Source organism: Necator americanus, chromosome II, assembly GCF_031761385.1.
Source record: "Necator americanus strain Aroian chromosome II, whole genome shotgun sequence".
Classification (NCBI taxonomy): Eukaryota; Metazoa; Nematoda; class Chromadorea; order Rhabditida; family Ancylostomatidae; genus Necator; species Necator americanus.
Genome location: NC_087372.1, coordinates 33522413 through 33534936, shown reverse-complemented (window position 1 = coordinate 33534936; position 12524 = coordinate 33522413). Strand labels below are relative to the sequence as shown.

Here is a 12524-nt window from a genome sequence, read left to right as displayed (position 1 = left end):
TTACAATGTATAAAAAATAATGTAAGAGGGTCCCTTTTTCAAATGGAATTCCAATTGAAATGGAAATTTTCAAATTCAATCAAAACTTTTCATTACAGTTTCTATTTCCCGCTTTTCTTTAGTTTTACAAACCACAGGATGCATGAATATGGCTCTCACGATTTTGTGGGTATCAAAAGGAAATAGTACTGCAAAAAAAATCCTCAGAGAAATTCCTGATGGCACATAGTCGCTGGTGCAGATGAGTCTTTTTTTAGGTAGGAAGATAGATTTTTAGGAACTTTTTTAAAGATGATTCTTGACTTTTCGATTGACCTTTTTCGGATAATTAAGCTTGGTTTCTTTGTGAATTTTTGAGAAATTAGATACCGCATCAAGAAAAAAACATTTGCTCAAAGCAGTTCGAATGAAATCCAGACCTGACTATTTTTATGAAGAAATTTGAGTCTATTTCAGCGGTATAGTTCAATTTCACCTCGTTTCAAGAATAATGTTACTGTAGTACTGTATTCGAATGTCTAAGCAAAAAAGAATGAGTTGCTGTTAATGGTAATCTCCAAGAATTTATCATTCATATGGAACTGCAAGGGCGGGTGTAGTGTAGCGCCTAGAGGTTCCGCTGCCTGCTCGATCGATCGAAGGTTCGAATCCGCCCCGGTGCTCACCAAACCTTTCATCACTCCGGGGTCGATAAATTGGTACCAGACTTGTCTGTCTGACTTGTCTGGGAGGATAGAAACACTGACTTGACAGATCCGCTGGCCCCGCAAGTCATTGTATGGGCCAGTTACACGTTCCTGAACCTCAAACGATTCTGAATTGAAGTGAACGTGGGAGCGCATCCCGAGCGGATTAATTAACGCCAAGCACTTTATCCCTTATCCTTTATGGAGCTGTAAATGTGCGACTAACACAACATTGCGTGCTAAGGATGTGTTACCCCTGTTGCATGGGTTAAAGTAGTTCATCAAACGCGCGTCACGCTTTCCGATGGATCTGTTCAGTCGTTAAGAATTCACTCCTAGAACTACTTGTGTATGCATGCTAAGCAGGAATGTTTCTGGAATATTTCCACAAACGTTGCCAGCTACAATATTTTCCTAGAATAATATTCTAGAATAATATAGAACAGAAAAATCTTTGGAAAATATTTAGGTTTTAAATATTTTTAAGCCTATTTTTTTATAATTGAATTGGCTATAATTGAATGGCTATTATTAAGCCGAAGATATCTCGAGTTAATAATTTTCTCTTATAAATAAATGTTTTCTAAATATTTTCGCAAAAATACAGGAATACATTCCCAAACTGCACTCAACGACTAAGACTTGCTTTTCTTTTCGGAGAGTGTAGCGCAGTTGGTGAGATGTTCGACTGCGATCGAACGATCGATCGATGGTACGAAACCGCCCCGCTGCCAACCAAGCCTTTCATCCTCCGGGTTTCAATAACGTGGTACACCAGACTTGTCTGGGAGGATAAAAACCTGGACTTAACACAATGGCTCACCCAAACAACACATGAGGCTGCTCACATGTTCATAAACTTCAAGCAATTCTGAATAGAAGGCGATCGCGTAGGCCCGAGAGGAACTGCTCAGTGCCGTGCACTCTATCGTTTTTTCCCTTACGTCTGGGTAAGTGATATTACTGTCGATTTGCAGCCGTGGTGCTGTTCCTACGAACCTATTGTGGTCGGCCATACCAGCTATGTTAAGGTTATGCTTTCCGGGTTTTGTACTGTTAGGAAAATAATTGGTGACCAATGACGCAGCTCATCCGTTGATCAACGAGTGCACCTTATTCTTTTTTTTCTTTTAGGAGAGAAAAATTTCATGGAAAATCCTGCATGTTTCGGACTACGATGATAAAATTAACAATAGATCTAGTGATTCTTACCCATGTTTACGCAGGCGTACGCGACGCGTTCAAAGCAATTTCCCTATTTTTTAAATTTGCCCTCTCTCACATATACTACTTAAGTTATCTAACTTTCTGCAATTCATGCTCAAATCCTTTTCGTAGAACTTCCTAACCTCTTCCTTTTTCTCTACACCAACATTTCCTTCACTAAGGGATTTCACACATTTTTTGGTTTTCCTGCACAAAAAAGGACCTGTCATTCATTTTTCACACGAAACTGAAAATCATAGGTTCTAGGTGTTTGAAAGGCAGACTAAAGTAGTAATTGAAAATTCAAATTCAATTCTTCTATTGATAGTATAGCAAGTATTTCAGGTTTAGGCTAAAGATCTCTCGAGTTAATAAATCGATTCTATCTTGGATTTACTATTTTTATTTATCTTATTCATTTTAATAATTTTTATTTGTTTCATTATTTTTCTGAGACGAGTGTAGTGTAGCGGTTAGAGGTTTGAATCCGCCCTAGTGCTCACCGAGCCTTTCATCTTCATCTCTGGAGTCGATAAATTGGTGCCAGACTTTTCTAGGAGGATAAAACACTGACTTGACACATCGGCTAGCCACCGCAAGTTATTGTATGTGCCAGTTACACTTTTGTAAACCTCAAACGATTCTGAATTGGAGTGAACTTGGGAGCGCATCCCAAGCGGATTGATTAACGCCAGAAAATTTATCCACACTTTATCCTTCAAAGGCATAACCCCACGAATCTGGGGTGGTACGGATTTCAAGTGGACTATTTGTATACGGGATGGTAGATTATGGAGAGGGGGGTGATTCCGTCCATTTCTTCCTAACTGCCGTAAAAAAAACGGCCCGGAAGATGCGGCGCGTGCACAAGGCTGGCGCGCTCCAATCGAACTCGTTGTAGAAAATAGTGCGCTGGAACGCTCGAAGTCGTATCTTCCAGACCGTTTTTTATGGCAGTTAGGAAGAAATGGACGCAGTCACCCCCCTTTCCATAATCTACTATCCGTATACGAATACTCTACCTGAAATCCGTACCACCTCAGCCTTTAACTACACTGCCCTTCCCCGGACCACATGACAAGTAAAAGACATGACATTTCAAAAACCACCTCATTATTTCTTTGCAGTTTTCAAAGCTCATGATTTTGACATATTTTGACATGCAGTTTCATATGTTAGCTGAGTGTAAAAAGGTAGTCAGGGATTTTAGATCGGCCTTTGGGCACGTAGGAGCTTCATAACTTGCACTGTGAGGGAGTTACCTAGGTATTGCAAAAAGGTGTTGTTTTCCAGCACACCGCTTATGCTTAACCCAAATAGGTCAAATACGTTCGAGGAGCTTGGAATCTTCGGCTGCAACTCTTCGTTTCGTTACGCTGAAATGCCGGACATTGTCGAGCTGAAGGTACTTGGGTCCCTCGGTGCCATTAGGGAGTTCACACGAGACTGCAAGTCTCTCAGGATATGGAACAGTGGCGAATGATGGATTCTGTACGAGATCTCGCTGTAGATCGAGAAGATCAGGAGAGAGCTATGTTCGAGGATCACATGCCTGGACAGGGGCAACGACGTCAGGCAATAATACCGTCAGTGCGTCACGTACCTGAGTAAGACATTTTGAATCAGAAAATGTATCTCTGGAAATGCATGCAAGAATCCATGACAAGTAGCAGAGAATGAAAATTGGAGCAACAGACTGAACAATTTTTCGCTTAAATTTTATTTCAACCTATTTTCTCCTCGTTACTTCTCATCAACACCTTCAGAATGTTTCCTATTTCAAGCAATTGCAGTGGGCCGCCGATTAGGCCAACTGAGTGAAAATGTCATATTAGGCTTGGATTCCTAAATTGTTTCTGCCGAATACCCCTATTAGAAAAAAAAACCGATTGTTCAAAAAAAAACTACACCAAGAAAATCGAAGAATCAGTGACAACTGATAGCTGATGTTGAGAACTGATTTCTAGATAGCTATGAAATCTGAGTTCTTCTTTAAATGTGTTTTTTTGCGAATTTAAAGTGGATTCATTTTCTCATGGATTCATAATATCCAATAAGAAAATATAAATGAATTGGAAATAAGGTCATTTTGCGGATTTTATAGCAACGTAATGATTTTTTTCAAACTTTACTTTTCATATATTCGGTACTGAAAAATATTGCAGATCCATGAGGCATTTTATTTACTTCAAATCCACTCTTATTTTGCGTCGTGCAAATTAACTGAGAAAATACGTATAAATCACAGATTTCACATTTCACATTTTTCAACTTTTTCCAGAAAGGTTTCGTCTGATTCATCGATTTTCTTGGTGTAGTTTTTTTTTAACAATTGTAATATTAGACAACAGTACAAAAGTGTTAAAAGGTGAACTCAACGGAGTACACCGTACAGTTGTGAAGAAAACTGGGTACACAGAGAAAATAATCGAGCGGGGATTTCAGCGGAGAGCGCCGGCGAATCGAAAGCTACTCATCGACAACTGATTATTTGGCCGATGTTTATAGGTTATGGCGTTGAAATCACAACATGGATTGACGCCCCGCCTAAGTCGACATCATTTTCTCACGCTAAAATCCATCCAATCCAACATTTGTTTACATGACGTCCTCAGATGAAAATTTCTTCGGAAAAACTCTACAGCTATGTACACGCACCTCATTTGTTGTGGATTCACGACGAGCTCGTAGTTGTTGTTCAACATTACTGCATGTAGGTCCAAATAATGATACATCGTTTACGTTCACCTGAAACGAATGGAAATCCAAGCACGATGATTGAGCCGTAATCGTGAATACCGTATCCGACTGACCATTGGTATATCGTGTGCGCCTCTTGCGTGTACGGTAGATGGTCGCTGGCGTGAAAGTGCTCTTCGATGGAATTTCGCAGTGGAGTAGTGTTCCTTAGCGCTGAAAATCATAGTTTCACGAGAATCACTACTTAAAACCAGCTCTCTTCTCACGCGATCCTAACGGGCTGAGATTACTGTATACGGCTTCGGCGGATATGAGGCTGAGTCATGCGGTCTGCGAAGAAGCACCATAATTATAAAGAAAAAAGACTCTGCGACGACGTTTGCTCGAAGATTTCAATATAAGAAGTGTTTTTTTAACTTTAAACACTATTAATTTTTCTGGAACAAATTAGTGAACGTAAAACTTATCCATTCAATCATTAGTTGTCCCGTATGTGCCCAAAGGGCAAAAAACAACCACCACAGTGTGAAACACAGGTTACTCTGCAGTGTACTTACTTAGGGAAGAAAGGAATAAGAGCTGGTCAATTTACAATAAAAGAAGAAGTAATTAAATTAGAACAAAAAAGAACTAGTTTAATTAGAATCTAAAAAGAACAACGAAAACAAAGTAAATTTAAAAAAATAAGTAACACGATTAACAAAATAAATAAATAGACAGTAATCCGTTTAAAAGAAGCTTTAAACTGTGGCGAAATAACAAGGCAGCTATATACTTATGCCCTCGGGCACGAAAGGATGGTTTTGTAGATTTTATATTTTGTTATATTCAGTTTTATTATATTTTTATTGTACTGTATCATTATTAGGTTGGACTATTTTGTTATATTCCATTTTCCACTATACATTATGAAAGAAACGTTTGCTTCGTATATTTATTTATTTATTATTAATCTATTTTATTCATTTATTTATTATCCATATTTATTTATTTATTTATTTGCTTGAATCATTACAAATGAGGACTGAGTCATGATTCCATGAAAAATCTCTTAAAAGTGAACGAATTTACAAACAACGCATTCCAAACCTCTTCAAAAAAAGAGTCTTGCGACCGTCGAAAATGTAAGGGTCGGCCACTCTTTATTAGGTTATCCCTTAAATCTTTCTCCCACTTTTTCGAGTTTTTTTTTCATGAACAGAACTTTCAACAATATTCTCAACGTGTCATTGAAATAGTCAATAACGTTCGTTCATCGATCGAGTAGATTGATCTCTTTTTTTCGAAAAAAAAGTTAGTAGGTTCAAGTTAAAAACTAGTTTAGTTTAAGTTAAAAACTTTGGCCTTTGTTATTGGCCCAAAAATAGGCCATTGATAATTTTATAGGTCGAGAGCTGTGCGGAATCGGAAACTTCTAGGACAACATAATATCTCCGAGAAACAACAAGCCGTGCTTATTCCGGAGTATTGAGGTTTAGAGAAGAGGAATGAAAGCGTAGGGAGGTAAAGTATAAACGTAACAGCGCTAATCCATCCAGCAACCGTTGAAACAAAATACCATGGTGACCTCATTCTCGATGCGGAATCACAGAAATTTGCATGAATTTCTGCTTAGTTCTTACAATAACTCATTCAATGGAATATATCTGTTCCTGGGAATAACCAGGTGAACTCGAAAAGTCCAAAAAAACCAAGAGAAATGGAGCAACAGCGTAACAATCAGTAGCGGCCGACATAAAAACACCGCAATTAAATGTACATTGAGGGTAATTTATGAGAGCAGTAAAGAAATAATAACAACTACAACCTTCTAATCCTAGCTCCTGGTATACACTCCAAAGAAAATGTAATTTAGCATACTGTATAGTATATTGTATCGTAATTGGGTTTAGTTCTAATTGCGGGAAAAATCCATAGATTAGAGAATTGAGGAAGAGAAGGAGAGAAAAGTGTAGAGAAATTGAATTCGGCAGTAGTTTGTGCAAATAACTTTTTTTTTCAAAACGAATCTAATCTGAAGACCAGCTGAACTCGGTAATACTTTTTGCAGATAAATTTAAAGAACTAATCTGACTACCCTGTATAGTCCTTGTCGTATTTTCCAGGTTATACTACAATAAAAGATAGATCGTAGAATTTTTGCGTGTTCCGGAGAGTCAGGGATTAATGAGAAGGAATCGAAGAAAAGGAGATGAACATCTTAGTTTCAAGAATTAGACCTATTGCCTTTTGACCATATTTTCTGCGTACAAACATTACAATGAATTAGTTCTGAAGAAAACAATTCTAAATTAATTAGTTCTATCCTACCAGTCCTATCAGCATTCCAGAGAATTCCTTTTAATCTTAAATCCTGTCTTCTTCCTTACCCTAAACAAATATTCCATCCATGGGTCCTTCTGCTCCATGTTCTCATCTAGTGAACGGGCTTAAATTAGCATAAATTTGTTCTAGTCATTTTTTTCGTTTAACTACCGTTGTTTCATCAATCATGTATCGATTTATGAGTCTCGGATCGCTCCAACGTATCATGAAAATTACGAAAATACGATTTGATAGTGAAATTATTCGAGAAATAAATTGCTCAATGGAAACAAAAACAACAACAAAAATCTAGTACAGGCTACATATAGTACAGCCTGTACTGGATTTTTGTTGTAGTTTTTGTTTCCATTGAGCGATTTATTTCTCGAATAATTTCACTATCAAATCGTATTTTCGGAATTTTCCTCTTCTTATTCCAAATTTAACATTTATATGAACACGTCGTACGTTGAGGTACGATCCATGAACCAGGATAGAGGCCCATGATTAAAAAAAGAATGATCATTTCGCTTTTTCCAAGACGACGATCCATTAAGGTATCCATTAAGGTGAAATTAAGATTATTCATTGCTTGATTATCCCTCAAGGAAAAAAAGGAGAAGGGAGGAAAGAAAAAGAACATTTGGAAGTTGAGGTGAAGAGTTATGACTCATAGTTATCCAGAAAAAATTATATTACTTGCTTATTTTTTTTTATTTTTTATTAATTAAAAATAATATTTTTCACGTATTATCACTCATGAAAGTTACTAGTGAGTTTATAATTTTGGAAATTAGGAAATAAAGGCCTAGTCTAGGAATTAAAAATGTACCCATCGTTTTTATCACATCACGAGACATGATCTACTTTATTCAACGAAAGCATGCCGTGAGAAAATCCACGAGCTAGGACAATCCGCGTTCATTTTAATGTAATTCTCATTAAAACAAGCTGGTTATGTGTAAATGATGGGAACTTCTGGATAACTGCCTGCTTAACTCTCTGTTTTAATCTTCTTAGTAGTGTCCTCTGTTAGATTGGGAAAAATGCATTGAACGTGCGTTTAGTTCTAGTTCTGGAGTAGATCCATAGCATAGTGGAGAGGGAAAATGTAGGAAAACAGAACGCAGCTATACTTCATGAAAATCTTTTTCTTTCTTGAGGAAATGAATTTCTAAAAGAAACACTTTGCGTTTTTTATCCGGAAATCCTTATAGGATCCTTATAGATATCTTAATGTGTCTTTGTCATAATGTAAATGGATGTTTTATCACTTCTTTTTCCATTTACCTATAATTTTTCTTCCTTTTTCTTCGAATATTTCCAATTTTTTGAATTTTTATTTTACTATTTTACCCACGATTTTCTACTGGATAACAGCTCACGAATTTTAGAATATAAAATAACTTTAGGACCCTCTGAAGCATTAGAGTGATTAGAATGCAGCAATTTTCTCAAACAAAATTCGCGTCCCGTTTATACTATATCGCGGCTGCATGTCGCGATTACCCATGAATATTCGATATCTTTTGGCTAAACCTAAACACTACACGCTTTTGAGTATGTAATCGTGAACTCATGGCACTCATACGTTGAGTTGTTTAACTTTAACTCGAGTGGGCCTATGCAATCACGTGAAAAGGTGGTTAAAAGCGCTGCGATTGACATCTGCTGTTGCGATGCGATCGCCGCCCACGTCGCGTTCAGTTTACTCGTTGAAAAATCCCGAATAGATGAGGATTTCTATATTCGGAAAGAGGAAAACAAACGTTTTGTGCTTTTTGCGGTGAAAAACATCAAATTGCTTGACGCCCTGAGGCTCCTATAGGTAAAAAAGTACATTTAAATTAAATCAGAAAGAAGAAAAGTATAAACTCAATGAGAACTAGAGATCACAATCAGAAAAATGTCAAAACAAGTGGATATGATGGAGAACTCCATAAGTATAGATAAAGTTTTACAAATACTTAGATTTTTTTGAAAAATCTTAGCACCATCTCTACACAAAGAAAACTACAAATCATATTTAGAAAAATGTCAAAGCAAAGGGACATGGAGGAGGATTCTACGAATTTATAGGAATTTTTATAAACATTCCGATTTTGTTTAAAATTCTTAGCACCGTCTCTATTTCTAGTCGATGACAATGCTCTTGTCAAAATTCTATTAGAAATGAAGTTAGGAGATGAATCAAGGGTCCCAATTTTAGCTAAGGTTTCAGAAGAATAAAGGAAGTATAAACTTATTATTTACATGATGACCCGGTATCAAAAAATAGGCTTATATTTACTCATAAATATCCAGACCCCGCAGCGTACATATTTGGAGAATTTCAGGAACGAAGCGTGTTCGAAATTATCTGCTATCAGACTAGTCTGGATGTGACGTTCTACCAACCACTAATTTTGATAATGGGACTCTTAAAAAATGCGCCAACCAGGGATTTCATCCCTCCGGGGTCGATAAATTAGTGCCAGACTTTTCTGGAAGAATAAAAACTCTGATTTTACACATCTGCTATTCCCGGCACAGCCAGAAACTTCACAATTTATTTCTATTTCTATTCTAATTTCTTATTCTAATCTAATTAGTTCTAATTTATTTCTATTTCTATCCTTTATTTCTATTTTATTTTTTTGTTTTATTTTTTTTTTGATGAAAAAGAACGTAGAATAAATATTGATTGACGGATTGGTTCACGACTTTCCTCCTCCTCAACACAACTCAACTTTACCTCAACAAGAATAAAAAAATGGTTCTTTTTCAACCTTTCTCTGCTTACCTATGAATGTTTTCGTATGTATGGAAGCCACGAAAAGCCAGGAAAACTTCAACTTATATTTTCCACATATTTTCCGTAGACGAGACTCGCTACTAATTTAGGACTACGACCTGAAAAAACAGGGATTCACCAAATTTTTGACACAATTTGTTTTACTTGGAATAACGGTTACTTTAAATAACCGTTGTCCTTGGTGAAGATAATGGTAAAATAAACATGAAACGATATTCGGAATAAGCGGAATCATTATTCGTAGTTTCGTCTCATATTTTTAAAGATATTTCTGGAAGAACAGAAGAGAAAGAGAAGTTCTCCCAGAATGGCTATGAATTGGAATGCAAGCGCTTGAATTTTCCACAAAAATTTTTCTCCAAATGAAAAGTGTGGTTGCAAAGAAGCCTTTGTGGTGAGAAAATCATCAAATGCAGCATTTCAATCAGGAATTTTCTTCCGTTTTTTCTAGGATTTCTCTTCTTAATGCATAGTATCCTTTCTCTGTCCTACTTCAAGCCAATTTTCGACGAACTAAGATAAGAAGGGCAGAGGATTGGCTATCTATCGAGATTTTTGGTCCTAGAGTGATGATTGGAGGTTCTTATGCATGTGCACGGCGTTACGCTACGACCTAAGATCGTTAGAATAGCTGAAAAATGTGGAAAGAGTAAGAGGTCTATTCAAAAATAGGCTAACCGTCACCCACGTAAGAATTCCAAGGCACTTTTAAAAATCTCATGAATTTCATCTACTACAATATAAATAAAAATTAAAATAAATAAATAAATTATAAAATAACATTTCCCTTTACTATTCAGAAGTGGTATATTCAATTTTTCCCCCTATGCAAATGGGATGGGTGTGACGCTGTCGGTTAGAGATCCGTTGTAGTCATTGTACAGGTCGATGGTGCGAATCCGCGCTAGTGCCAACCAAGCCTTACAGTCCAAGTCACTCTGGTTTACCCGTAAATTGGTACCAGGCTTCTCTGGAAGGATAAAAAGACTGAACTGACACATCGGCTAGCCCTCGCAAGTTGTATTGTATAGGCCAGTCACATGTTCGTGGACCTCAAACGATTTTGAATTGAAACGAACGTGGGGACGCATCCCGAGCGGATTGATAAGTCAGAGATTTTAGATTTCATATTGGCGAATAAATTCTGCGAAAAATGGATAAAACTTTTTTTTCTTGAACCACTGATTATGGATAAATGAAAAATGCTCTGAATTGAAACCGAATAAAATTACTACTATCACTATACTTTACTTTACCACTATACTTTTTATATGAACCCTGGAAACATTCTAATGACCCTGATCCGTTACTAAACCTAACCTCCGAATTTTTTGATCACCCCTGAGGCTATCCGCGTTCTCCATATGGTCAATAAACCCTACATCGACAATTTGTTCGTATAGCTGTAAATAAATATTACGAATAGCAATTTCAGCACATATTCCACATCATCAGCTTTGTCTTCAGACAAAACATGGCCAGAATTGATGGGATTGCCGGAAGCCGGCTAATGAAAGCGGCTAGCGAATGCGCAGAATGGATTAGGTTGGTCCCGAATGATAAGTGTGCAGGAAATTTTTGTGGATCGGTCAGCTTTTTTTCTCCCAATTCCACCTCTTAGAAATTTTTATCGAAGAGGAATTCTCTGCTAGAATTGATCGAAAATATAGTGAAGAAGATGGCTTATAATCTTTTTGTTCAAAAAAAAATTAAATAAATAAATAAATCAAATTACAAATATTTTCATTTTTTATTATTACTATTTATTTTACTACTATACTTATTAACATTACTTCTAGTTTTAACGTTTTTGCTGGAAATACTGTTGCTAATGAATAGTTAGTAAATAACAATAATAAACAATAGTAAGCAATAATAAATAATATTAAATAATAAATAAATATGCTGACAGATAAATTACGTTATACAATGAATTATAAATATACCTTATTGGTAAAATTTACAGCGTAGAAAAGTGAGGGTGCTCTTGAAGGAAAAATCGAAAGTAATCCACCGAAATGAAGGCAGAACTCGAAATTCCCTCATGGCAATTACATAGTTTCTCCAGGGAAAACAAAAGGTAGAACTCTCTAAGAATAAGTACGAGTGATTTGAAGAGTTTCTTTGTTTTTTTTTACGTCGAAATGGTGGCGAACAGAAGTCACAGGCAGTTACATGCGCTATTTCAGTGAGTTGAATTGGCTACTCAGCTCAGATCAGTCAACAATCAGTTGACCATGCGTTATTTCAGGGATCACGATGAGTGCGGGGAGGTTCGAGGGGGTCCACGTGTGGTAATCTCATATTTCTAGCGTCATGGAAGACGGGAAATCTCTGGAGAAAAATCTGTTGATGGCTCGGTAAACGTATGAATACTGAGGGGAAAATATCATTATTTCTACGTCTTACAAATTGAAAATTGAAATTGATATCTCCAGAACGAAGAAGAGGATTTTTCTGTGATGATTTTTGTCTTTTTTTTAAGGAAATATTGTGACAATAGGTGATTCTTTCTCCTTCATGAAATAATATTCTCACAAAATTTTCTATTTTTTTGACCTAAAACCACAGAATCTTTTGTGCTTTCCTATAAGCTCAGAGAATCTTTTTTACTTTTCTATAGAATCCACTAATCTGACGATTTCCAAGAGAAATAATGAAACTGGAACTAGAAAAATCCAATGAATTCAAGAATACGCACTAATTGGGGCGCTGAGATTTCTGTTTGTCCGGACAACACGAAAATACGGGCTCAAGGGCACAGAGGAAGAGTATTTATATCTTTATATTATATACATATTTGCTGTTTGTTTATTTGTTTATGTAAAAGTTGG

At 36.5% G+C, this 12524-nt stretch overlaps 2 protein-coding genes across 3 annotated transcripts; one reads left to right on the top strand and one right to left on the bottom strand.

The window, feature by feature from the left end:
• Window positions 1–3195: 3195 nt before the first annotated feature.
• RB195_020302 (uncharacterized protein) lies at window positions 3196–3503 on the top strand (the record flags this gene model as incomplete). Its single annotated transcript, XM_064188543.1, has 2 exons — window positions 3196–3297; window positions 3354–3503. The coding sequence occupies 2 exons, from the start codon at window positions 3196–3198 to the stop codon at window positions 3501–3503; spliced, it is 252 nt and encodes an 83-aa protein (XP_064044424.1).
• Window positions 3504–4439: 936 nt separating this feature from the next.
• On the bottom strand, window positions 4440–11054 carry RB195_020301 (uncharacterized protein; the record flags this gene model as incomplete). 2 transcript variants are annotated; one of them, XM_064188542.1, is made up of 5 exons in its annotated part: window positions 4440–4463; window positions 4551–4640; window positions 4706–4805; window positions 10688–10742; window positions 11030–11054. In XM_064188542.1, 5 exons carry the CDS (start codon window positions 11052–11054, stop codon window positions 4440–4442), a joined length of 294 nt encoding a protein of 97 aa, XP_064044422.1. The 2 variants fall into 2 exon arrangements, with proteins under 2 accessions (XP_064044422.1, XP_064044423.1); XM_064188541.1 differs by lacking the exons at window positions 10688–10742; window positions 11030–11054 and having other exon boundaries at window positions 4706–4816.
• Window positions 11055–12524: the final 1470 nt, after the last annotated feature.